This window comes from Caloenas nicobarica, chromosome 5 (genome assembly GCF_036013445.1).
Source record: "Caloenas nicobarica isolate bCalNic1 chromosome 5, bCalNic1.hap1, whole genome shotgun sequence".
NCBI classification, from domain to species: domain Eukaryota; kingdom Metazoa; phylum Chordata; class Aves; order Columbiformes; family Columbidae; genus Caloenas; species Caloenas nicobarica.
In genome coordinates this window covers 58,854,387-58,882,269 of record NC_088249.1, presented here as the reverse complement: position 1 = coordinate 58,882,269, position 27,883 = coordinate 58,854,387, and the positions used below count along the sequence as shown (strand labels likewise).

Genomic DNA, 27,883 nt, shown 5'->3' with positions numbered 1-27,883 from the left:
CTTGCTCAGAGTGGCCATTACTTTCGTACCGCTTCCAGGAAGATGTTTTGTTCGCGTGGAAAAAAAAGCTAAGCTGATGCCGTAGTTGTGTCTGAGTGCTCTGCATGCCCTGTGGTGCCTCACCCAGAGTGAAGAGGAATTGTAGTGATCCTAGTCTCAAGTAATAGCCTTTCAGAGAAGGAAGCAGTCAGAGAAAAATTCTGCAAAAATGGGGGGTGGTCCTCGGATCTCAAGACCCCCGTTCACGTGTTAGTTCGTTGCCCGCATGACATTGTGTCCTTTTGTTAGCTAAGAGATGGGTGAAAGTGGGCAGGAAAGCCCAAAGGTTTGGAGTGTGCTTATTTCTGCACCACATCTACCTGTTCCTTCGCGCTTATACAGAGCCTATCGCCGGAGAGTCTTGGGGCACCTCCCAAACATTACTCACCACCACCTCCCTCAAAACAGGAGATCATTGGAGGAGATAGAGGAGCGCAAACTCTGCTGAGACTAGTATTCTGTTTCCTACGTTATTGCCGCAAACTCTGGAGATGAACTGCACTCTCGAGTTTCTACCCATTATGGTATTCTGATGATAAAGCTTAGATTAAACCCAATTAAAAATACAATATAGTCATAGTAAAACCAACACATATAATTTACAATGAAGCCATCAAATCCTCTGTGCTATGGAATGGTGTAATGCGTGTGCAACGTTGCTGAATCTAGTATTTCGTTGGCTGACTTTGTCATATGCGGGTTCAATTTAAAACTAATGGAAAGGTCAAACATCACAAAGACACAGACATTCCCCCCTCCATCCCCTTCAATTAATGTAGAGCTGCATCAAAAAAAGGAAATTTTCTCAATAGTGTACTGAGGAGAATGGTTATAACCTGAATGCTGTTCTTATACATTTTGCCAAGTATAATACTCATGAAGTTCAACATCACAGGTGAAAGGATAAGAAAAGACAAGTATCTTGGAAAAAAGTTAATTCTCTGATAACACCTTAGAGAACATATGATCTTAGCAGAAAGGAATTTTTTAAAGTCTGGAAAAAGCCTTTATTCTTCAGACTCTGCCAACAGGAAAAAAAAAAAAATAAAAGAAAAAAAAAGGATCTTTAAATATGACTAATAAACTTACATGCTTGGGGCAGGAAAAAAAAAAAGAGTTTGTAGTTTGTTAATCCACTGGCAAAGTCAGCTGCACATACAGCTCAGCACTCTGTTCAAACAGAGAGTAAGTCTGAAAGCTGCTGCCGTATTCTGTCTTTGCTGGAGGCCCAGAAAGCAAAGCATTAAGGTGCATTGCAAGGTAAGCATGAGTAGTGAACTAATCCCCTCTTTGAACTGGATAAGTAAGAGGAATGCAAAGGAACATGTACATATTAATCATGGCTCCTGCACCCTTTGCTATGATGGCGCCAGCCACCCCTCTTAGCGCGACATTTGACTTCACCAGCGTTAGGGAAAAGCTGTAGTGCCTAAGACTCTGGAACTGCTCTCTGTGGGCATCTCTAACAGCTGATAAAGATGTTTGTTTGGTGTTTTTTTTGTTGCTGTGTGTATTTGTAGTTTGTGGTTGATTAGTTGGGGGTTTTTTTTGCTCCAATTTAATAAGATCAACGCTTCCTGTTCATGCTGTCAACGTCTAGGATAGAGTGAGGGACATGGAAATCTGAACTTCATCACGCTAAACTTATAATGGACCCTGTGCATACCCGCAAACTCACACACGTATGGAAGGAAGGTGGTTTGAGAAATGACCAGTCCTGGATAAATTGAGACCAGTCACTGATGCCCTCCAGTGTCTTTGCTCAGCTGATGGTTTCAGGTACTCTGCTGGCTGTTGCTCACGCTTGCTCGCTCTCTCTTGCTCTGTTTTCCAACTGAAACGAAGCCGACAGTTCTTCATCTATCAGGGAGGCTACAGGCTGCCTTGCTGCTGAGATTTTTGGCTGTTATTGATTCTCCACAGTGAGACACACAAGAATGGAGGCCTACAGCACCCTTAAGCTTAAAGAGGATATGTCCGCAAACTGGAAATGGCTAATAAGAACCAATATAGGAGGAATTAAAAAAAAAGAAAGAAAGAAAAAAAAAAAAGGGCACAATTCTATTCACTGACCTATAAGGTGAATGTTTACCTGGTTGGTTGTAGCCCTTTTCTTAGTCTTAGTTCCCCCTCCTTCTTTGATGGACTTTTTTGTTGTTGGTGGTCCTCAAAGGATCATTTTCTTCCTTTTTTCCTATTTTTCTCCTGTTCTCAGCTTTTCATTTTCATTGAAAAGCAATACCCTGCTCCTTTTTTTTTTTCACAGTCACTTGTGATCTGGGTTTCTACAGTTTTAGTACAACCCCCCCATCCACTCCCTCCTGCCCTTCCCACCTTCATCAAGTTTCTAGTGTCTCTAGCGCAGCTCCAGCTCTCACAAAACAACAGCAATCATATTACAACTTAAAACCATTAACCAATTAAGTGTCACACCTCTTTACAAGGTAGGTAATTATCTGTGAACATTGCTAAGCTACTGCTGTTTGGTGCAACAGATTGTTGAGCTGTTTCTGCTCAAAGGGTCCCAGACAACCCTAGTAAGGCTGCGAAAGGTCAAGGTTGGGAGGTAGAGCTGTGTGGGGGAACTACAGACATCTGCTAACGTGCTGCTTAGCGCTGAACCCTCCTGTTACTCTTGGGTTTGTGAGCATTAGATGTGTTCTGCATTTGTAGTCATTTTTGAAAACAAAACAAAAACAAACTAGAAAAACACAGAAAAGTCCACACTTCATAAAATGGCAGAGTAACTGGTCTGTCTTCTTTGTTCGCTGCCCCTGCTGCTGTGTTCATGTAAACTAGACTGTGCTTGGCCAGCGAGAAGCCATTGCTTCTGCTGAAGGCAGCTCCTTAATAAACTAATGGTGTGATGTTACATGGGGTCTCCCAACCTGAAATGCTGCATGACATTTTTTCCCCAAAGGTGGAAGATTTATGATTTTTAGCCTAAATTAATTAAGAAGCAGAACCTTAATTAAGAAGCAGGTTGCTTCTGAAACAGCTAACCCACTTCAAAGGGCTGAAGCCTTATACTTAATGGCGAACAAAGAAGAGAAAACAGGGTCAACACAGACAATAGCTTTGTGTTGTTCGCAACCCATTCATCTTGCACATGAGGGGGGTGCTCTGCTGGCATTTTAAAAATGGCAGCAGAACATCTGCCACCCAAAAGGAGAATTGGGGTGTGTGGGAGGGGCATGTGGTTTATTCAAAAGCTGCTGTTCCCCTTTTGAAGCAGATGAGCCAGACGTACTTATTTTTTTCTCTGCCAAGTCCTGGTCAAGTTCCCATTGATTTCAGTTGATTCAGAATATCCCTCTTATTCTCTTTTTCTTTTTTTCCTCTCTCCCCCCAGCCAGGTGGTTTCACTTCATGGATGCAGCAGGCATCCTGTTTCATCCACTCACCATATCAGGTACAGCTGCTAGCTGAGGGGCAAGTGGTTCAACAAGAAATGAGTCTCTTGAAAAATGTCACATTTTTCAGACCTCAGTTCCCACAGAGCTTAGTGTCCTTCTGGAAGAAACACCTCAACCTCAGATAACTACAGTGTTCCTCAGTCAGTTCCAGTTGGCAAGGTAGTGTTGTATTTTATACTGTGTATTACGTAAGATTTTGAATAGGTTGTTCCTGCTTCTGGACTAAAGGGGGAGGCGTGGCTTTTCCCATTAAAACGGTATGGTTTAAATGATGTTTCAAAAAAAAAATCACTGCCATTTCATTAAGAAGACATACAAGCTAGGGGCGGTCACCTCTCTTGCTGGTAAAATGCCAGAACACATATGGACTGGTTGCTGAACACGGCTCCCAGATGCGCCAGCCTTGAGTGCCGTCCCTACAGGTTTTTGTAAATGCGGCTGGATAGCCAGTGCACCTTTAGGAGGTGCACAGGTGCTGCTTTGGAAAATGCTTTCAAAAGTCGCACCCAACATCAAAAAGAGATTGATGTAAGAGATAAATGCACAAACCACTTTCATTTTCTTTATTTTCAATCGATACTGTATGAATACAAAGTTTCTAGAAAGCTACAAAAATTCTACCACTTTATCAAGAAGGCATCAAAATGTGTCACTTTGCAAAGACATGAAAACACCTGCAGTAACCGACACAAAAATAGCATTTTTAGAGTGATGAAATAATTGCACTTAACTGTCATGGATATTAAAGTTATCACACATATGTACCGCGAAAGCTAGAATACATTTTTTTTTTTACAAAGCACTTTATAAAAAAATTCTCTGCACACAAAACCTATAATTTTCATATTACTATCATACTAAAGATAAATTCACTTTAAAGCCAACACTTAAAACATTTTAAACAAAAAAAGGTACCAGTACCTACACACAGACAATAACAAATACAAGAATACTGTACTGCCAAGAGGTTTGACTGAAACTCCTTTTGAAAGCTTCTGCAAATATGTTAAGAAAACATTGGAGAACATTCACTTTTTTCAAAGAGCCTTCCCTCCCTGTCTAACCTAGAGGTACTTTATCATCAAAAGGCGAGTTCTACATCAAAAGTTACCAGCAGCAGTACAATATTAAAGTAACCACTGACCATATATGAATATGCTTAAGTCACAAACCCATTTTATACACATTACACAAATAAACATAAAGTGAGAATTCCATTAAGTCATTTACAAATGTGAACAAATGCACATGGAAAAAAAACCCCAAAACAAAACAAAACCCCAACCTGTTTTACATAAAATGTACTGAAGAATTAAAGGCTATTCAGGTTTTCAATGTTATAAAATTCTTTTGTCTTTTTTTTTTTTTTCAGGCACATATTGTATTTTTTGTCTGCAGTCATGAGCCTGAATCAGAGGCCCATAAAACAAAAGAAAACAAAACCATGTATTCTATAAGGAGGTAACAGGGATCTGTCTCCTTTTAGTCAACTGAGTGCATTTAAGATTTAATTTACACACTAAAACTAATTACATGATCTCACCAAGAATGACCTGAAAATTTAAAAGATGAAGATCTCCAAAGGGGATCTTTGTACTTTGACTTATCCAGCCTCAATCTTTTTTAGGGGGGCTAAACATCTCCTTATGAAAGATAAGAGGGGGAAAAAGAGATCATCCTGAGAAATTACAAAACTGGGCTCTATTGTACACATCTGCTGTGGACGTGTATCTGTATGGGTCAAGTAAAGGGTAGATAAAAGGTTTCTCAATATGAGTGAGTGAGTGATCCAGGAAAACTATAAGGGGAACTGCTTCAGAAAGCAAGTATGCCCTGGGACTTGCAGTGGAAAGAGAAATAGATACGGATTAGTACGTCAAATGTTGTATCTGCCTTGAACTGGCCAGTTACTTACATTCAGCATCAATGTACACCCTTCATTATTTCAAATAGCCTATACCGTGGAGGTTTTAACGGAAGAAGCTACCGCCAAACTTAATGAGCTGTAGCTGCGGTAGAAAAGGAAAATGAGAAACAGGCATTATATCTGCAATTCCTTCAAAATAGTGGTGCAGTACCTAAATAAAATAATTTTGGAATTCAAGTAAGTAAAAATACATCTGTTAGTAGTAATTTTTAACAGCCCCAAATGGTACCGTTATGCTTGCTTATTTTAGTATTTTAGTGAGACAGAAGTGTAGTTTATCACAAATATTGACTAGTACAGCTGAAATGTTTGGTAATAATTTGGTAATAACTGAAAATATATGCTCTACTTGTGGGGCTAAAGTGTCTTTGCCCTACCTCAGTCTCATTGAGTTGAACAGGATTACTTGTCTTATAGAGGTAAGTGAGATTTAGACCTTGAAGGAATAATAAAAATAGTATTTTAGAGAGAGGGAATTTGAATTATCACAATATTTACCACACAGTGTCACAATATTTCTATATATAAAAAGTTAATCTTAGCTTTCATCAAATACTTTAAAAATCAAGTTTAAATTGTATTCATTACTAAATAATCCCTCTGACAGCTTTTGGTTTTGCTGATATTTGTTCTTTCTAACGTCATTTTCTTAAAATCTTGCTCCTCTTCCCATCAGTTTTACTTGTACTGTAAAGTATGGCCCCTGTTCACAGAAGGTATCAAATACAGACACATTTTTGAGAGGAGCTATCTTGTTTTTCCAAGACATCATATGGGAGAAAAAAACCCAAACCAAAACAACCCTGTGTTTTGAATTGTGCTGGCCAGAGTTTCCCTAACAGCACCTTCATCCCCAGCGCTCACACTCAACATTTCAACGCTTAAAAACACACAGTTGCATTTACCCTACCTGTTGTCTGTTCTCCGTTTTCATCTTGTTTTATGCATCTGACTTTCAGCATGCACAACTTTGTACAGAAAAATCTTCTGTCTAAACAAAAAATCTTCACGAATACTGAAATACTATTAGAGGAGAACAATGAAGTCACATTTGCCCACTGTCTGAAAATCTGCATTATATGGATCTCTCGTTATGCAAATGCACAACTGGATGAAGAGAATATAAATGTGAATAACTTTCATTTTTATGCTGGTTTGCAATGCTGTCAGAAATGGCAAACAGTAGATTATTCTACAGCATGTTGATAGCAAAATTACATTGCTATAAATGGTGCTCTGTTGTGAATGGAGGCCTGTAGATTCAACTTATTCCAATAAACCAAAGGCATTACGGTGATAACTAAATATTTTTGGTCTCTCTACAAATTGTCATTATTATGGCAGCACTTTTCTAAGCTGGAATTTCAAACCAAAGGCACTTTCATGCTAGAGTGCAGAAGAGTTACAATTAATTATTTGGTCATGAAATTTAAAAAGGCAGCATTTAGTCATACAATTCACTTTTCACGGAGAACTAAGGATCTGTAACCTTTCCTTTTGGTATAGACACTAAACTGTGTAGTAATGGGACTGACTTGTACAGAAGGTTGGTTTAGACCAAGCAGTCAAAGAGCTTTTCTGTGGGAAAAAATACAGATATTTTTAAAAAATGGAACCAATTAATAAAACAATACATAAAATTTATGTGAAGAGGCTAAAGGTACTTCTAATATAATGCTAAGGCACTGCATATTGTAATGCTTTGGCAGCTCTCAATTAAAAGGTTCCTACAAAAAAGTAACAGTAACAAGATAAGTACTTCCAGCTTACAAAAGAGCTCACAGTTTACAGGCAGCCTGTTGGACTACACACCCCACACCGAACAGTTGAAGGATTAAGGCTTTTAAGAATTAACATGTACAGGGTATGGATCATTTACAGAAGCGTAAAGAAAAGACAATGGAAGTAGCTTCCATAATATTACATATGTGAACACCAATAAACATTGTGACTTTTTATACCCTATAGTTATGGCATATGTAGTGTGCCAGATTCTATTACAAAAACTGTACCTGGTTTTGCAAATTGATTTACATACTTTATATGCCTCAAAGAGTTTGCTTGTTATTAAAAAGAAAAAAAAAAATCACCAAAACCACAATTCAAACCCTAAGTAAAAGACAACTTTAGAACAAAAGAAAACAAAAAAGTAGTTTTTGACTTGTAACACCAAGTGCTTAGAATAAAGGGCTACCGTTAGGCTGTTACAATGCAGTGCTTTTCCTGATGTGACTGTTAGTGTTAAAAATGAGTGTTAGAAGAGACCTTACCATGGACATATTTCTCTGTTCAGTACATGGAATATAAACCGAAAGATCATCAGCCCTAATATCCACAAGCAGGTAACAGCTAGACATCACAGCAATCATCCACCTCCTCATGTTAGAGCAGGGGCAGGCGAAGGAATTTAAGCAGTCGCCTTCCCCTCGGTGATGTTGTCTGTCCTCTAAGTCCTCACCAGTGTTGAGCATGAACCTGCTCTGACACAGACGCACAGCAACCCGCTACCTCATCTAGATAATTCAACAACAGGCAACTTTAACAGAGAGTACTATGAGAAATATCATATGCAAAAATTAAGACTGACTTTTTTTCAAAGACTACAGCGCTGTGCTTGGGAGCAAATTCTACACTTAAATTGTGCGTGGGCACGTATCGGTAAAGGGCAGGGAGGAGGGACCTGCTAAACGTTAACTGCTTTGATTCAGGACTGCAAAAGACCTTCCCAAGAGCGCTCTTTGCTGGTAGCTCACGACTGATCCTTAAGGTGGCTTGTGCTTGGCCAGGCAGCCCTCAGCCTTGCAGACAAATGTTTTGTGCGAGCACCCACTGCTGGCCCAGCACCTGCTCAAACAACAGCTGCTTGGGCAACTGCGGGGCAGCGCTGCCAGGAGGAAAAGAAACTGAGCAACGCTCGCTGGTGTAGCCAGGAGGAATGAGACTACTCCTCTCACATGTGCGTACCTCGGACAATCACTCACACCCACAGCCACGGTTTGAATCCTTACAGTATTAAAATATCTCCAGCTGGACTTCACTTTCTGGAGTCTTCCCTGAATATAGCGGAAGGATGAATGCTACCACATCTGGATGCAAAAGGACATCAGACCCCACATGGTACCTACGTGTTTGTGTCAGATACGGTTTTTGCCAGTCAGAACTGGAGAGAAAACTGCGAGAGGTGTAAAGAGCACCATGATAAAGAAGGAGAAAAAAAAAATCTCCAGTTTCCAATCTTTGCCTGATGTTGGTTGTGATTTTCTAGCGTCTCACAGATATTAAAGCTGTTGATCCTTTAAGCAGCGTACATACTCTTCTTTCAAACACATTAGTGTTTTACTTTCAGTTTATGAATTACTCACGTCAGTTGTTTCCATTCGTCTGTTAAGTTCAGAGTTCCAAGTTTTTTGCTCAACTTATTAGAAAACATAGTTGTCCATATAAAATATAACTGCACACACAAGACTACATATAATGCGAGTCTAAATCTTCAGTATTTACCTACTTATTGCAAAATGAGCCATCTTTTTCATTAAATAATCAAATTTTCATATTAGTACAATACAACTTTATACTCTTTTAAAATACACTAGATATGTTAGGGATAAGGGATGATGTTTTCTTTCTCTGCAATACCTGTTTGAAAGTTTAATGGATTAGAAGATTAGTTTTAGCATTGAGAAAAAAATACAAAATTTGCCTAATTTTAGGACCTGTGTGTTTCTATCAGGCATTTCTTAAGGCTATATTTTTCATTTGGTTTCAAACAGAAAAATGTTCCATTTTAAAAAATAATTTAGTGAATTACATTCGTCCATATCTTCCACCCTAATTAGTTACAAAGATAATTCTATAAAGATTATTAACTTTGTGTACTCATTTACAGTTACAGCTAAAGATTCATTTCGATTTCACTTGCATCGTAAAACAAGTATTTCATGTCGGAAAAAAACCCAAAATAAATTCTTATAAAAGCTGTCAGTTTTTCCCCATGGCAAATGCTCTGTCATACATTTTTCTATCAGAATTAAAAATAGGCCTCCACAGACAGAGGCATTAGGTTCTTAAATACAGTCTTCCCAAAGAACTGTGGTTTACAAATTTGAAGAACACTTAGTTTTAGAAATAATTTTTACAACTGTACCAGAATTTCACAGCTAAAATTATATATGAACACATTAAAAATGACTTCACTAAAACAGGATTTAGAAAATTGTGGGTGAAAGGTGGGCCAGAGGCACTGCCACTTAGTGTTGAGGTTTACAGTCTGTGTTTTGATAAAGAAGTGAAATGAAGTGTATATATAAATAACTGCTCAGTCCTTTACAAGCCTGTAGATGTGATGCTGTGCTCCATGTTCGCTGTTCGACACTTCGAATACGCAAGCCATGCAGAGCAGGGTTTCTTGTGTATCCCTGTTTGTTACAACCTGTTGGAGGGGAAGGAAGAGGTAGACAGTAAATTACAAACTTGGAAACACCAAGGCCAAAACAAGACATGACTGGCTTAATTTAGACAATGTCTAGATGTGACCGTTTGAAATGTGTCTCCTCTCGCTCTTTCTTTGGCGATTTAATGTGCCCCCCGTGAGTCACCCGCTGTGCTCTGGGGCTGCAGCTCCCAGGAGGGCACTGAGACTCATCCCACCCTGGCTTCTGGACCATGAGCCGCCATCCCATGGCCTTGGCTTGGCCTTCCTCAACCTGAGCCCCACTTCAGCGAAGGGCAGCCAGCGCAGCCTTGTCACCTTGTGTTCGCTTGACAAAAGGCAGCTGCGAGGGTGCACATGGCTCTGCGCTCGCATCCCTGCCTCGGCCCCGTGCCGCCAGCCCCTGGCCCTGCCTGAATCCTACGGCAGCAGCGACGCACGGCCCTAAGTGCTTGGCTGCGGTGGAACGACAAAGCCAGAGGGAGGGCAAGCTGGTCAACTGGCTGAAACTGGCTGAAAAGCCACTATGTGGACCATTCTTCATGCTTGAGCTCACCTGTTGGGTGTACCCATTACTGCATGCTTTCCCAGCCCAAGGACTAAATAACACCACTGACATTTGCAGTATTATAACTGGCATCTCACTAAGAACAGAGCAGATGAATGGGATGGTTCAAAGTTACTGCCTCGGGCTCTCTACAAACACCGAATAGAGACTTGCATGAAAAAAAGAGAGAAGTAAGCTGACTTTTTGGGAAGTAACAAAGATGTTTGTTTATGTTCTCAGCCAGCTTTGCCTTTTCATCCTCAGTGTCTACAGCGCACAATTCCAAGAGGATTACTCTGAAGTCAATGGGCTGATTTGTTTAGTAAGCAACATGACTAAGGGATTCGGAAACTGGTTCTAAATATTACAAGTTAAGCAAGCCATACAAAGCCTGAGAGTATTTATGAAATGGAAGAATAAAAAGTGAGTCCATACCAATAAAATTGTAAAATTTTCCAACACGCTGTTCATCATGTATTTCTCTGGTAAATGCTTCAGCTTGTGTATGAAGTTGATCATATATTCACACATTGGAGAACGATTTATTCTGTACACGAATCGGCCATTCTCAAACCTTGCATATTCAGTCTAAAAAAAAAAGGTATTTAGAATAAGATTATTCAGAAATAGCAAAAAAAGTGAATACTTGATTTTTTTTCTTCCTTTGTATAGCCAGAAAAAAGAGAGAGTGGCTCTCAGACACACACACCTACTTACTAACTCCTTGCCTGAGCTAAGCAGTGCCTTGCTAAAAATTCAATGGCCCTTAAGTATTAAAAAGTTATAATATCATTACTTGCTCTCTAACCTGTGATTTAAAAAAATTGAACAGATGAGGATTACACAAGGTAGGTTGAAGAAAAAAATGAATTGAGCAGAAAACTTTGTGGTAAGATGATTTTATAGGAGTTTTGAGGCAACCGCCTGCAAAGGAAGCAGTAAAAATAAGCTTATATGTTTATGCATAAATATACACATACAAACATAGCTATATTATTGAGTGAATTAATAGGCAATTTATGAATTACAGAAAGATACAAGACTATGGGTGGAAGAAAACCAGACTGATTTAGGTTGCAGGGGCTCACGAGGGGCTGAAGGAGGGTAGGGCTGTGGCTCCTGGACTCCTGTTGCCCAGCCACCAATTGCTCACATCAGGTACTCCGTGGCTTGTGGCATTTTTGGCTTTGGAATAATGGAGATGATGGAAAAGCTCTTCATGGTCACCATGCAGAGGAAACATATTTAGTATACGAAGGCTTTAAAATCCACAGCTTTAAAATGTTTAAAAAAATCTAGACGATCGAGGGTAGCTTGTCAGTGTAGTACAGTTCCAAACAGGTTACATGGCTGGCCAAGCGTTTGGAAACCGGAGCAAAAGCATTTTTGCTACAGCTCTTTTCTGCCAGGTGATGGAGGAGGTGGCACTGCCGTCAGCTGCAGGTTCTCCACCGAAGGTGACACAGGCAGGGGGAGGAGGGTCTCCAAAGCACAAGGTAACCAGGATTTTACTTAGCTGTAGTGTAATCATTCACACGGTAATTTAAAATGAAGCTAAACACTGCTGGGAAGGAAAATACTCTTCCGGGAAGGATTAAAGTAAGGAAGGAAAAGACAGGTAAGAGCGCAGTAACGACAAGAAAGAGAAAAGCCTAATTAAAATGAAAGGGAACCAGAGAATCATCCCGTCACAACACCTACCTCTACTTTTTCTACTACTTGCTTTCCAAATGAGCAGACTTTGGTGGAGCAGGTGATTGTCATGTTTTCTGAGCTCTCATACTGACTAGTGACGCCGTAAAACGCTCCTGTATCATCTTGAATGTTGCAGTTTAAGTCAGCCTGTTGGGAAAGGGTAATAGATGTTGAAGATTTTATTTTTCATTTGGCACTGTCAGTAGCATAAGCTGTAATTAGTTCACAAGAGTGAGAGGGGGGAGTTTTATAGTGACAACAGTTACAGTCTGTCAGGAAAGTACCTGCCTAATTGTTGCAGTAAAAACCTCAGGGAAGCAGCAATTTCTTCAAATTTTAAACAACAAAAGACAACCCAGTATTTCTCTGGGCTACAGGCGATGTTCCTGCCTGGCAGGCAGCTGATGAAGTCCCTGGAGCAAAGGGAATGATCCCCTGCGAGGAGCCCGGCTCCAGAACCAGCCATCCCGCTCCTGAGGGGCCGTACTTCACTTGCTACTTTTCCTTTCTCAAAGCAACGAAATCCTCACGGTGAAGAGAGACAGCTGTGCAACACGGGAATTGATCTCTGATAAGACTCTGTCAAGCCACATGACTCTGATTCAGCAAAATACTTGAATTTATGGAGTTGTATGATGCAACTCACAGGCTCCACGTGAGCTGTGTGCGCACCCAGCCATGCCTACCACGCCGATAAAATATTACTGGAAGTATCTGATTTCTTTCAGTATTGCTCTGCGGCCTGAAAAACTATCCAGCTGCCTTTGATATCTCGCAACAGACATGAAGACTTGCAGGATCAAGCGAGGAACAGTGCTACCTTTAATTATTTATATCCAAATCCACGTCCTGTGCGCAGCACGATTAATTTGGCTACAAAGCAACAGCACAGGTGGCACGCCGAACCCGGCCTCCCCGGGCTGCAGCAGCCCTGAAGCTGTTCTGCCGCTGTGCCCTTTGTCATCACGAATCCATTCTCAAAAGCCCTTGACTTCAAAGAGCACTAACAGGGACACGGGCAGAGTCTGGGGATACCCACAGCTGGATTTGTTGATTCAGGCATTAGCTCTGCTGACATCTTTGGTGCCCAAGGAGAGAGTGGGCAGGGTTTTCTTTTTATGTGGAAATAGCTGATCAGCTACTGCAGCGAAACACCAAAGAATCCTCTGAATTTTTAACGTGCTCTGAGACAAGCATTTTAGTAGAGAAACGCACTTTCACAGCTGTTTCACTTGCAAGTCTAGCTCTGCTTGTTTCTATTGCTAATATGAAAATGTAACACAAACATTTTGACAGATACTTCCATGTCTACCTTGAGACTTTTTAAAAACCCCGTTTACAGGTATGTTTATTTACTAGTTAGTGTGGAACATTTATAATTCCTCCTTCACTACAGTTGAGGTCATTTGTAACTGCTATTTAATTTTTAACTAGGCAACAACTCATTAGCTCTACTTAGCGTCTTCAGTCCTTATTTGTGGTACAACATTCTGAGGCAATATGCTGATAATAGCACATACTGAGCTAGTTTGTGGTACGGAGAAGACATAGGTCTAAGATTACTCCAGGCTGGCTTTGGTAAATTAATCAGCGGAGAAGTCTCCTGAGGTTTACACACAGTAACACAAACAGCCCTATAGTCACGTATTTTGCATAACAGAAAGAAATCCTATCACTATTACACCTTGTTTCTTGCACATGTTTTGCATGAGGTCAGCAGTTAATGTTTAATGTACGTTCACAGCGAGCTGTAAGAAATTGTGCTGAGCTAATGGTAAATAAACAATTTGCCATCACAGCTGGTTTGCAATCGAAACATGACAAAGAGCTAAACATGACGAACTGTAGCAGCCATCAGCCAGGCCACAGCTGTTCCACCAGAATTTCTGAAGAATAGGGGTTCCTGATAAAACAATTGCATTGTTGTAAATAACAAACCCAACAACAACAATAATAATAACTTCAAAAGTGGTTATTCCTGCTGCTACCACAATTGCAGTTTTACTATCAAAACATTTTCTTTTTTTTTCCTTTCAGTTATGGGCAAAATATTTAAGAAATCGTAACTAAAATGCTCTCCACAAATTCATGTTGTCAAAAGGGTCAAGTGCACAGACCTTACATTTCAAGTTGCAACAACAGCTGTTTATAGAGTTAAAAAATAAGAGTAAGGTTTTATCTGCTGCCCTCTGGTTTTGAAGCCCACTGAAAAAAACCCAAAACTAATTGTCGTATTTCCATGCCGACAGTTAACCTGGAGAAGTAACACATGTGGCCATCTGTCACCCTGTTGATCACTCCCACAGCCCTTCCAGCTCTTGCTGAAATCACCAGGAGTCCTGTGTACACAAGAAATACAGGCTGGGGCCCTGATATTTGAATGAGGAATGCTTGAAATTATCACTCAAATGTCATGATTTACTCTCATGCGATCGCGACTTTGTTGAAAAACTCCCATAATGATAATATAGATGTCGATTATCTTTGTCTTACCTTGAAAACACCTTTATTGTATGCTAGACTAAAAAAAAAAAAGCACAAATAAAGCAAACAGAGTTTTCCTTTTAAACAACAGTTTTCATGTTCAACTAATTACAAACTGCTGAGGGCCAACGCTTTAAGACTCTTGCAAAAAGTGTAACACCAACATAAAAATCATAATAGTTGGCAATGGCAAATACTCTTAAATGAAGGCTTCACCAAAGCCTCTCTCAACACTGAAAGGATTTTGTCTGTTCTCGCATACTAAACCAAATCTTGCCCCTCAGTCTGGGTTCACATTTTCTCACTAGAAGCCGAGTACATGACCACTGGAAAGTAGCATGTGTCACTATGAGCAGGGGATTGTCACATCAAGGAAATATTCCGAGTCAGGTGTTGAAAGCTTTGGTCCATGCTGAATGCCTTCAGAAAAGAAGGAAAGACTGTAACTTCTGGTAAAATACAAAACTTTGGTTAAAAAATTATGGTGAGAGACTTGTTAATTATATTGTTAGAACTTATATAGTAAGGAGCTCGTCTAAACACATACCACTGAAAGCAAAATTGTATTTCTAGAGCTGACGAAAGCAGGTCACAATTAAAGTTGAGGTTGATTTTTTTTTTTACCCAAAAAGGTTATGAGACTACTTCAACCAACCAAGGAAAAGGCTGTGCTAAAAACAGGCACTGCAAATGGGCACTGCTGTGGCTATGGGACTTGTAGATGTAACTCTGAGCAGGAATGTGATCCATACCCCAGTGAGGTGAAGGGCTACCCTGGTATTCAGTTTTAGCAGGCTCCTTACTGCAATATTGATTCCAGTTCTTGTGTCCACATTTTAGAGAGGATGTTGGAAAATTGGAGAAGGTTCAGAAAAGAATTACAAGAATGATTTCAGGTCTGGAAAACATCCTTTGTAGTGAATGACTAATGAAACTCCATCTACTTACTTTTTCCAAGGGAAGTTTTTCCACGACTTTGTCATAGCCTACAAGTTGCTACATGGGGAAGAGTCTTCTGATAGATTAAATCTTGCCGAAAAGGACATTAAAAGACAGAAAGCTACAGCTACACAGAAGCTAAATGAGAAACGAGGCAGAGGCTGGTAACCCTGATGGCAATGAAGTGCTGGCATAATTTTCAGATGTGGTGGAATCGCCATTACTGCAGGTTTTTCTTAACCAAGCTACCAGGGGTGCTCTAGTTCAAGTAGGCTTATTGTCCGCAGGCAGACGTAACTTAGTGAGGCTCACTGCCTATACCACAGAAGAGGCAAGACTAGATAAATATAATAATAGCAACATTGAAATATAAGAAACTATCTTATTAACCCAAATCAACTCTCCTTATTATTTCTTTTTTTCAGTGATCACAGAATCGCAGATCCCTGTGAAAATCATGACAAGAGTCAAGCTCCTGGAGCGCTGTGCTTGCAGCAGCTCATGCTGCAACCAGCTTCGTCTCATTATTTCCTTGGTGCTCTGTCTCTCGCTGTTCTCTTGCATTTCAGACTCAGATTGCATCTTCCTGGGCTGAAAACCAGTTTTCCCTTCTGTACAGCTTCTTGTGCAACTACGCTCTGACCAACGGCTCTGGGAATTAGGGTTGGTGAGCGCTGTTGTGGCATATACAGATAAAGAAACTTTTGACTGGTTATTTCAAATATATTGGCATGATTTCAAATATTATGGCATTTCAAATATTATGGTATGATCATGTGCATGTGATGAACAGGAGTCTATTTACTCACTGAATTTTAAAATACAAGATCAATACAATTTAGGAAAAAACACCAACAACTTAAAACCACAAATGGATTTTTTTTTTTTTTTACTTTTAAGAGTAAAACTCTGATTTATTTCTAAGAGCTGAGATTTATATTAGCTGAATGCATTTGGAGGCAGGAGAGGCACTCAGCTTTCTGGCACCCTATCTACAGTGGTTGTGTAAAAGCATGATTAATTCATTAATAAAGCATAGCTTGTCAATGGGTAGCACTGAAAATAATACATATTAAGAGCACCAAGTGTTTGACATGTCGCATGGAGGGGCCTCTGCCAGTGTGCCAGAGCAAGCACCAAACCAGAGCTGGCTGCAACTAAAATAAAGGGTAAAAATTAAGAAAAAAAATATTCTTCACATTCATTTCAGAAGAGCTCTCAGGCTCTGTGTTAAAGGTGGGGGGCAGAGGGTAGAGCGCTGTGTAATAATAACAGCTTTGGCTAACAAAAAAGCAACTCCAGCAAAAATTGCTGAGAAGAGTCTAAATCCTTCCTGCTGAGTAGAAGGAAAACAGCACCTACTGGAAACAGTGGGATTTGGGGAGGGCCAGAGCAATTTACCCTGGCATTCAGTAGTTAACATTAAGCACTTAAGGTCACTTATTAACAACATATAGCTTTTAACAACTGCTGAGGCAGGGAGGTGTGTTACTCATATGACCGCATCGTGCCTCCCCTCCTCCTCTCCAAAGAGCGATCAAAGAGCAGAGATTCCAAATTGTGAAGCAATTTTTTCCAGCGGGAGCATCTGGGTGGTTGGCACGTCTCACGGCGCGTTGGGCGGCAGCTCGGGAACCGCGTCCAGGTCTCCAGCTCTGCCACATGGTTGGGATGGGGACGGACGGGCCGAGCTGCTCCGGCTTCCCAGCTGCTCAGCCCCGGCCACTCATTATCCAGCCTCAAGCGCTAATGCCCTTGCATCAATTTGGGGTCCTCCGCAAGCACCACGTGAGCTCCCTGCGCCGAGTGGGTTGTGATGGGCAGAAGAAAATGGATGTCTGCTTTCTTCCATATCTAATTTGTTTTGCATACATTTGCATGCTGGCCAGAGACCCATTCGCGTTACGGATCCCATTTGTGAGTTGCAGATCATTACCAGTCAAAGCTGGCGAGTGTGCGTGTGTGTGTGTGGAGGGAAATCCAAGATTCTAGCTTGTGCGACATAAATTACATGTAAAAATAGAAAGAAAGAAAAAGAAAAAGGCAGTAGCCACAATTGTGTGTGTATGAATGAAGGGCACAAAGAATCTCTGCACCTTTTAAGGCGGCTGGAGGCACATGGGGATAAATTCAGGAGAGGGTGGGAGGAGACCACAGGCGTAAGCCATTTCTGAACACTGATTACATGGGTAAATTGTTTGTTCCAGTGTATCACAAAGAGAAGGAGCATTATTTTTCATGCCGCAGCTGTTTTGAATAAGAATAGGAATAAACTTAACCATCCTCCTCATGTTACTTACCACTAATTATGGCATATATTTACATCTATAAAACAGTGAAATTTTGGGGGACATAATTTAGTGCCCCTTTATTGTGTAGATTCCTTTATTTCCATCCCACATTTGAATTTCAAAAATGTTTAGGACTTCAAAGTATCTTTAAAAGCTTGCCCTAATTATAATATGCATTACTTTCTAAAACTCCTAGTTTGCATTGCAGATTCCTGCAAATAGAGGCATTCATTTTAAACATCAATTAATATCAACCATGCATCTTCAGATGAGTTTGGGTCTTTAGTTCAGAGTTGCACTGAGCTCTGACTAAGCTTTCCTCAGCTTGAAGAATAGCTCAAGTTACTGCAAACATTTAAAATGAAGCCAGAGGATCAGATCAGTAGAAAGCCCAACAGCCTAATATTAATTTATATCAGCTGGTTTTTTCCTGTGTCACTAGCTAGAAAACATCCCTCCTCCTTTCAGACATATTTGCTTCCCATATCTGTTCCTGTAGCTGCAGAAGTCCGAGTTCAGGCCTGTCACAGAGCATTTGGCAGTGTCAGAGAACAAAATCCACAGCCATATTATTGCAAGGTGCGATTATACCAGCACTAAGGATCCCAATGGAGGCACAAGCCCACTGCACGATACCGCAGGTTATACAGAAAAATCACGCAAAAAGAGAATCCCTGCATAAAGGGAGATGGAGAATTGTGCCTTCTCAGAGCATAATTCCCTTGCCGGAGTCAGTGGAGATGTCTGTGATCATAACAGCAGAGTCAAATGAAGGTATTTTTTGGAGATGTGGCTGAGAGATAGTGGATTCCAAAGGGAGGTGGTGTGAGTGGGACAGACGTACATCGACCTCCTGCCAGAGAAAGTGGAGAACCAGAGGAGGCAGAGCCCTGGGCAGGCAGCACTGCGGGCCAAGGAGGCAAGGCCAGCAATGAGGTTTTAGAGAGACATTTAGGGGTAAAGCTGGAGGTGCGATCTATCATTCAGTTTGAACTCTGTCAGGAGGCCTAAGTGTATTGTTTACTATTAGCTAATTTAAGAATAGTAGTAAGTGAGTGGGGATAGTGTTAGATATCAGTATGAGTAGGACTTCAACCAATAAAAGAAACCAATAGAGGCAACATGTGTTGACTTAGCTTTTAGATAGGCTAATCAGAACTTCAAAGACCAGAAAACTTCAAGGCTTTTCTCAAGTCACAGAAACAGTTTAAGTACAAACTAACTGACAGGTATGTTGACCTTACTCAGATTAAGATTGGATGGCATGAATCATACCTGGTTGTTTTACATGGATTGGGCTGATTTTGCTAGTGACTAAGGTAACAGAAGCAGGATTGTGCACTCAACCTGCAACCCCGGGAAAGGTTTCACCTGCAGATATTCTGCAGCCTTGTCTGAATTTTATATCTCTGTAACCTCTGGCTTCATATCACTGTCACGCAAATTTCCTATGCACGTTCCTTATTTACTCATCGTACTGAGTGCACAACATACCAAGTAAAACTCTTTCTATCTGCTACGGTGACAGCCGGGCTCTGGGGTCGCTTCCCTGAACTCTCTGGTTCCCAGTGGCTGCCCGGGACAAGCAGAAGAAAAGCCACTGCATTCAGGGTGCAAGACAAGCACCAGGAAATTGCTTTGCGGGGCTCTAAGGTGGGTGGTTGAGGTGGTGTAAAAGGAGAGATCTCTTCCTTTTATACCTCCTGCACTGTTAGGTAGGAAGAGGCCCAAAAGTGTGACATCCAGGTGTGTCACCAGGACCGAGGCCAGAAGCTCATCCATTCCCAGCATCAGGCTGTATTTCACAGGAGATACAATCTGTATGAACCAATAAACCTCTGCAAAGCAAAGCAACACTTTGCTTTGTACTCCATACCTATGATGCTTTGCAAAGTCAACTCCACAGTTGCCAAATGTCTTGCAAGATCTCAGACCTTTCCCTCCCTCTTTTTTGTAATCAAACCTTATTACCTTTATCACAGGGCAAACCATGCTGCTGAGAAGCCTGAAGCAGAACTAAATGTGAAAGAGCAAGAGAAGGACTCCTTCCAGCTACCAGAGCTAAGCCGCTTTCTGCCTTAGTCATCCTCAGTGTGAGTGCTCATCTCTGGTCTTCCTGTTTCCCATTTCTCCTTTTCACACTAGATTTAATGTCTCAATAAAATACTCTTTGTGCTGCCTCCAGTGGCATTCTGACTTCTCTTCAAATCTGTTTACAGGCTCACCATCCCTTCTGGCATCAAAACCTCATCTTCGCTTTCAAACTTCCACATGTTACGACATCTGCCCGCTTTCCTTTTCTGGTTTCCCTTGACTTCTTTCACTCAGTCCCAGGTTTTCTTTAATTGATTCTCCTTGCAGTGCTTTCTCACCTGTACTTACTTGTCCAACACAAATTCATGTTCTTTTTTTATTCATATTACAACCAAATTCCACCAAAACGTGGACTGTCACTGGACACTGATGCTAGGATGCATGAGCTGACAGTGCTCAGCGAAGTATCGATAGTCAAATGATAATAAAGGGAGAAGACAACAGAAAGGATGAGAAGTGGGAAATGGTTAAATAAAGGACGAGAGAGAGTATTGTGAGTAAGCGATAGCTACACAACATGAACAGGACCTGGGAGAAGTTGAACCTTCAGAAGAAGAGGAGGTAGCAGATGACAAGGAGAGAGTGGTTAAGTGTATACTTAATTTAAAAGAAAAGGACAAGAATACAAAAATTAATCTATTTTAATATTAATGAACTTGAAGTTAGTAATATGGTCAGAAGTATTTGTCAGCAACCTTTGCCAGTTTTACACAATCCCCACAAAAATAGGAACAGCATCCTTTTTTTCTGAAGAAATGTCCTGTTGGGGTGAAAGAAATTAAGGACAGTGGGCTGACAGTTTAGAATCGAATTCTCAGTACTAATTACACAGCCATCTTCTGATTTTCCTATACGTATTTCTAGATGGGGGCACTGGTGTGAAGTTTATTCCTAGAAGGGATCGTGCCTCTCGCTATACCCAAACACTGCCCCTGGCACCTTCCCTCTGCCTCAAACAGAAAATCCACTGATCTTTTTTAAGGTCATGGCTCAGGAAGGCATTCTTACCACATTTGTAATGTATAACTCAGAAGGATGTTAGCACTGTGTGTTTTTTAATCTCTAAGTTAATACAAGACAAAATTACATTAAAAGCCCATTATGTTGGAAGGCACAGTGAGGTTAGGAAATGTTGGACTGAAGTTGCCTGCACATCCTGGCTGCTGAACTGCATCATGATACGGTCCTGAGCTACACAACCGCACACTTGCCCTCTGAGCATCTATACAATAGCTCTTTGTCCTTATTATTCTGTGCGGCCCAGTCCCTATTTCTTGCACACTACTCAAAACATGTGCTGAACACTGAATTATTAATTTTATAAAAGTTTTCTTCATGGCATTACCTTCGTTCTGTATAAAGAGCCATGAGTTGGACTTCTCAGTGACCACCTGAAGGATGGTATCACCCCCATTAGAGATGGGGAACTGAGGCAAGTGTGTTAAAGGTGTGCACTGCTTGTAGAAGATCAAGCAGAGAAGGCTGGCACTTGAATTTTCAAAGTCATGAGTACAACACAGACCTTAATGATCCAAAGAAGATCTTTTGTGGATTGGCAAAGTGGATTGGTGAGGTGATGGTCCTCAGTTTAACCCCAAGTTTTGCAAGGAAATGTATTTAGAGGTCACAGACCCTTCACCCGTAAGTTCTATTCCTCTGCAGCCAGATTTCTTCTGCCTGTACGCTTGCCCTGGCCCCACCCCTCGCATACCTGTCTCTGCTGTGTGCCTTCATCCCTGTGTTTCCCCTTATCCTCCTTATCCCAAATGCTCTCTTCCCACTCTCTTCCCTCTTTTTGACCCTACATTCTCACCGGCCTTTTCCAGGCTCCTGGTGCCTGCTGGGTGTCAGCTCCCAGGTCTCCGCTGCCTCCTGTTCCGGGCTCTTTGCCCAGCCAGCCCTCAAATGATCAGTCTACAGCTCCCATGCCCTATGGTTTATCCCTTCTACACCCAGATTAGAGAAAAGAGAGTCTCCCTCATTCCCAGTTTCCAGTTCCAAATCTGGTGTCACAGAAACTTTTGGCAAGATATGAAGTCTGGGGTATGTACAAGGGGAAGAGTATTTCAGGTCACATGGATAAACTTTAACTGAAAGCAATAAATAGCAGGAAATCTGGTCATAAGCAGTGATTCCAGATCAACCTTTTCTGGTTTCACCATCAACCTGTCCATCCTGTAACTGGACACTGAATATGCCCCTTTTATTGCGGTTTTAACGGACGGATTTAAAATGTTTAGATCACAACTGTTGCTATGAAAAGGTGTATACTACAAAAAATACCCCAACAAATTAATGAGTAGAAAAAGATTTAGTGTAAGCATGAAGTCCAGCCTGGAGATTTGATGATCCTTTTGGATGAACCTTCAGCATCACTAACATGAGATTTTGTAAATGCAATAAGAAAAATCTGATGCATCAATAAAATTTATCACTACTAGATCAATATACTATATCTCAACCTTCCATTCTAAGTATTTTTTCACTCTTGTTCACAACTGATATGAACAGATATAATTTTTGGAGCAGAGTCTCATGGCTGACTAACAAAAAGGCAAGGGGAAAGCGATGTGCTCTAGCAGCTAGAAAAAGTTTAAGGAAAACCCTGGAACCCTCCTAGGCTCACAGTCGTTCTGCTGCACACTCATTTCAAATCCCACTCAGTCCTATCTGCATAAGTGTGGACTGATTGCAGGACTGATACTCGTACTGTTTACATTTGGCAAGAGTTCAGCCTTGGAAACACTGAAAAGCAAATCTCCAGTTCTGCAGCTTCCCCCTTTTTTGTGGGACCACTAGATGGCAGTTCCCCATTTCCAGCCAAGGGCTCTGTTACCTGCCTGCTCCTGCCCATCGGCTATGTCACGCACAGCTGGGGCACACATCTGCCTTTGCACGTCACATCTGCCTTTGCACGTCACATCTGCCTTTGCACGTCGCATCTGCCTTTGCACGTCACATCTGCCTTTGCGCATTGCCTGCAACACGGACTTCTGGTGAGCCGTCAACAAGAGTGGCCCTGGGCCAGCATCCTACCTGAAGCATGTACGGCTTTGCACTTCTAAATGATGACAGAAGAAATTTCCACAAGCACCCTAAATGGTAGGGAATTGTAAACACAAGCCTTATCGACAAGAGAGGTTCTCCGCATCAAGTCTTACTCACCCAGAATTTTACGAGGAAGAAAGCGTTTTGGGGCCCCTTCCCAAACAGTTCCTTTAGACCGCCCTTCTTTTCAGGAAATTTGTCATAAATCTGACGAATGTCCACCGATTCAAGCAATGGGTCACTGTAAGAATGGTTAGCGTGTCCAATGTGTACGAAGAGGTGTTTATTGTACTGCAAGAAAGAAACAGGAAAATCAGTGCTGTACAAAAAGAACAGAAGTTTATTAAGGCACGGGTCTGTGTGTGTTCCTGTGGAGGGTAGCATGCTTTGATGGATTAAATGACTCGCACATTACTCCTGGGACTGTGATTTTCTGCAGTATGATTTCCATGAACGACTTTAGTGATTGTGCTGTAGCCCCTTATGAACAAGGGTCAACATCAAAAAATCTGTGTTCCTACTGCAAACCACAAAACACGGTCATCTTCAAGGGAGTAATTTACAGTGAAAGACCCAGCGGCAGCACGGTGATAAAGAGCCCTTCGCAGAGCATAATAAGATGAATATGCTCACAAGGAAAACCCATTTCTGCCGCTTTAAACCATGCCTTTTAATGTCCCGTGTCCTCAGAGCCTGAATTTCTGCTAGTGCCACAGAGCCCACACATACACACCTCCTGCTTGTCTATTAAAAACCCCAAACCTCTATCTATAGCATATGATAATGACACTTAAGTAATGAGATAGAAGGGATTTTCTTTCAACTCTAGAATGACAATAACAAGAAGGCCAGTTACTCTGTGCTGCTGTTACTATACAAGTGGGCCTCATTCTGTGCCCCCCAGTATTTTGACCCACGTAATATTAAAAAGCCAAACTTTAACCACTTCCCTTGGGAACTAACCCTATAGATGACCATCTCTGCCAAAACACATCAACTTCAATTTCCTATTTCTTAACTTCATCCCATTGCACCTCATTTTAATCAAGAGAAACACCCCAACAACCCCTTTTCCTGCCTGGGGGAAATCCCCCGCGCGGTAATGTCCCCAGCAGCCCCTGCTGAGTCCAATATGGTCTTGTAGGTCTTTCTCCAAGACAAGAACACCTTCCAGCACCTGGAATGAAACCGAGGGACGAACCCCAAAGAGGCTCCACCAGTCAGTCAGCAGCTCACAGTGCCACGCCAGCAGAGTGAAGGAGCTCGAGAGTGGCAGGATTAAAGATTGGGGGTTTTAACCATGCAGATCACAAAACATTTTGCTAACTCAATTAAGGAAAGCTGATGTGCAGTCAATGAACACTAGAAAACTCTGTCATGTTGAACAGATGCTGTAGATAAGGGGCAATTCCCAAAAGCTAAGCACAAATAAAATATTTAAAACCCCAAAGCAGACCTCATTTAAGCTATTTTGTTTACAATATACCTGGTGACTGAACAAATTGAAATGACAAATCTAAATTAATTGGACATCCACTCAGAGCCTTCCTTCGGTGTAAGCAGAGTCTTCCCTAGCAGATGTCCAAAACTCTGGGGAAAAGGAAATGGACTGGCTAGATTTCTGCACTTAGGAAATTACACTGAAATCTCTTTAAAAATCACATAGCACAGTGAAATCTGAATTTAGAATCAGAGAACACTCATCTGGATATGGGGCCAAAAATGAGGTATGGTCCATGCTTTTTACAGCGCTGTATTTCTTTTTTTAATTCTGTGGAAGGAAAAAGGAAAGTGTAACACTTTATTAAGGTGTTTGCACAAGCAAGTCCAAGTCAGAGAGCATCGATTCCATGGATTTTCCTTGCAGCCCTCTTTCAAAATAATGCCATCCCAGCACCTTCTGTGCACAAGAGGAAAACTTGCCCAGCCTTTAGTTGGTGCATGTGGAGCCCAAAAGGGGCAGAGCTGATCCACAGAAGCTGTTTCTACCTTGAAGAGGAAAACAGGCATGGCAGAGAAATAAATGGGTGGTGGGGAGCTGAATGCATGTGTCCAGGAGTGAGTGTGCCCATGAACCCCTCACCCACACTGGTTTAGCTCACATGCTGATCATTTAGCCACGACACAGAAACTCATTGTACTGGTTGGCAACCATGAGTGCCTGCGGTCAGATTTAGCATGTTACTTTACCCAGCAGTGGTAAAAGTGGACTAAGGAGATATTTTAACACGACAAAACAAACAAAATTCAAAAATGCGAAGTATTATGAGAAAGAACCATGGCTCCTGCTTTTGGGTTTTTCACACTGTTGTCACATATTTAAGCTTGCAGGACTGTGAGTAAATAACTAAAAGTCACGCTGGACATTTCTTATGTATTTGGCTGCCTACTGAAAAACTTCAATTTCAGTAAAATGTATCAGTGCCCCATATACCTGGGAACTGCCAGGAACACAAGAAAGAGAGTCCAGAAACCTGCTCCTGTCGCCTTCCTAAGCTACCAGGGTGAAGTGCAGGAGGACGGGGCACGGGCTGTTGACGCAAGCCTATCACGATCAGGCAAACATCTCAATTTTTCAAGAAGAATGATGAGAATTCCTCAGTAGAAGCACTTCGGCCTCCTCTGAAAAATTAAACCGAAACATTTCCCTTCCCCCAGGACCCCCATAGCCTGCCTAGGAGTGCCCAGCAGCTGTGCTCTCCCTAGGGATGTGAGATGTCCCAAAGCATCCCTCTGTTCCCCTCTTCAGAGTAAGGGCTTGAAAAACCATCCCCGCTGCTAGCGACAGGGTTATTATTTATTTTCAGATTGTTTCCTCTCAGCCTTTTCTGCTGGAGTTGTTCCAGGTTGTACAAATAACCACATTTTTACAGGGACAGAACAGAGGGCTCAGGTGCTCCTGTGCCTGGGAAAGTGTCCTCCCCAAAGGGTCTCTCTCTCTCCCAAGCCCAGAGGTGGCTGTGGAGATGGGAGAGCTGTATTTTATAGTCTGGCAACTGCAAATTCCCCAAACAATTCACACGCTGCACCTTATTCTGCAAACCAGGAAAACGCACGAATTGCTCAGTATCCAAATTTTAGTGAAAGTAAACACATTTATAGGAATATGGAGCATGAAGTCTTAATACTGTTTAAATGTAAAAGCAAAGTTAAAGGCAGCTGTAAAGCTACCACAGTTGTCTGCAGAGCTCGCCAAAGTACCAGATGCTGCTGCAGCAAAATTTCTGAGAGGGTACAGTAGGACAGATGGTATGACATCACCTGACAACATTCTTAGGACAGAAATGTTTATTTTCATATTGCAGTGTGTGATTATTTTCTCCTTATGTTGCTGCAATTCCTATGCTAAGTACAATCATTACTAACCTAATTAGATATGGCATATTTCTATGAACTAACAAATGATACAGTATTAGGAGCAGGGTAAATGGATTCTGAAATGATCTCTTTTTTATATAAACATACTCCATGACAAGAATTTATGCATAGATAAAAGCAAAGAAGCTAAGTCTTATGCCTACATTTTCGAGCCCATTAGTGTCTGAAAAGCTTAAAACCATCCTCAATATACTGAGAATTCACTGTTATTTTAGACTGAGTATTCCAGAGTCATTAAAGTACATTAGGTGCTGAGGAATTTACTCATACTAGATCATTTAAAGGACTTGCATCCAGCATTGGGGTAACAACATGCTTTAGATGCTGTAAACCATCATAGGTCAAATCCCATATTTTCTGAGGACAAAAACTACATAAAAACACAAAGAACATTTTCAGCTATGTCTTCAGCATCTGCATTACACGATATGCCCTGGAGATGGCTGCCTCTTACTGAGCTCCTTCCTTAAAAAAAATTCTAACTATCCAAAGAATGCACTAAAGCCATGAAATATGACTGTTGTCAAATAATACCACGAGAAAAATCATAATCCACTTACGAATTTAAAAGAACCAAGACAAATTGCCAATGGCAGGGGATGCAAGTATTTAAGCTGGTGCAGAACAAAGACAAATCACCTACATTTGTTCTATCAGCCAGCATACCATAGCATAGCATAGTTTGGGCTGGAAGGGACCTTCAAAGGTCATCTAGTCCAATACCCCTGCAATGAGCAGAGACATCTTCAACTAGATCAGGTTGCTCAGAGCCCCCTCCAGCCTGACCGTATATATTTGTATCAGCTCCTCACCAATTCTGCGCTTATATTCTAAGGCAACAGCCTTTCTGATCCATGAAACGCAGGTTGTCAAATCACCACAGCTCTCTCTGCTGCATCCCTGTGCTTCCCCACACCTGTGGAGCCAATGCCAAGCCCTGACAAGCCTGTATGGGACCAAGGTTTTGAATTAACAGTGGTGGCCAAGATGCAGGTGGCAGTGAGGCCAACCCTGTCATGGTCCCGGTGCAGGCAAGCTGGGCATGCAGAACTGCTCCCTCACTGCTCGGGTGCATCAGGGCTCTGCAGCCCTACATGACCATATAGAGCAGCATGTGGGGGATGAATGGCTCCTGATTTCACCCCCCAGAATCACACTCGCATGCCTGGGAGTCATCCCCACACAGGCGGTGGAAACTCCTCTGCCAAACACCCTGGCCCTGCAGCAGGACAGAGAGCTGGGGGCTCGCTGGACCTCGCACACCCGTGGGGCGGTGGAGCAGGACAGGGAGGCAGCAGCACTCCTTGCTGCCTGGTGTGCCCTGCGTGGCCCAATGACAGCCCCTCACTCGCCAGGCTGCTGCACGAGGCCTGTAGGTTCCTGCAAATTTCGAGCACAACAACCCCGAGGGTGAGGTCCTCTATATCATTACTTGCACCGACAAATCCCTGCTTGAGAGAGTCCAGTGCAGAGCAACGAAGATGACGGAGGGAGTGGAGCATCTCCCTTATGAGGAAAGGCTGAGGGAGCTGGACCTCTTTAGCTTGGAGGAGACTGAGGGGTGACCTCATTAATGTTTATAAATACATAAAGGGT

The 27,883-nt window shown here is 41.8% G+C and overlaps 1 protein-coding gene across 6 annotated transcripts in view; it reads right to left on the bottom strand.

Annotated features, from left to right (window-relative positions):
* Window positions 1-4,008: 4,008 nt before the first annotated feature.
* The window catches only part of TEAD1 (TEA domain transcription factor 1), a 163,292-nt gene continuing 139,417 nt past the window's right edge, over window positions 4,009-27,883 (bottom strand). For all 6 annotated transcript variants that reach the window (XM_065635383.1, XM_065635384.1, XM_065635386.1 and 3 more), the window contains 4 exons: window positions 23,027-23,200; window positions 12,060-12,200; window positions 10,794-10,946; window positions 4,009-9,811 (listed from right to left, as the gene is read on the bottom strand). In XM_065635383.1, the coding sequence (XP_065491455.1) occupies window positions 9,698-9,811; window positions 10,794-10,946; window positions 12,060-12,200; window positions 23,027-23,200 (582 nt within the window). In that variant the 3' untranslated portion in view covers window positions 4,009-9,697. The remainder of the gene's footprint in view (window positions 9,812-10,793; window positions 10,947-12,059; window positions 12,201-23,026; window positions 23,201-27,883) is intronic.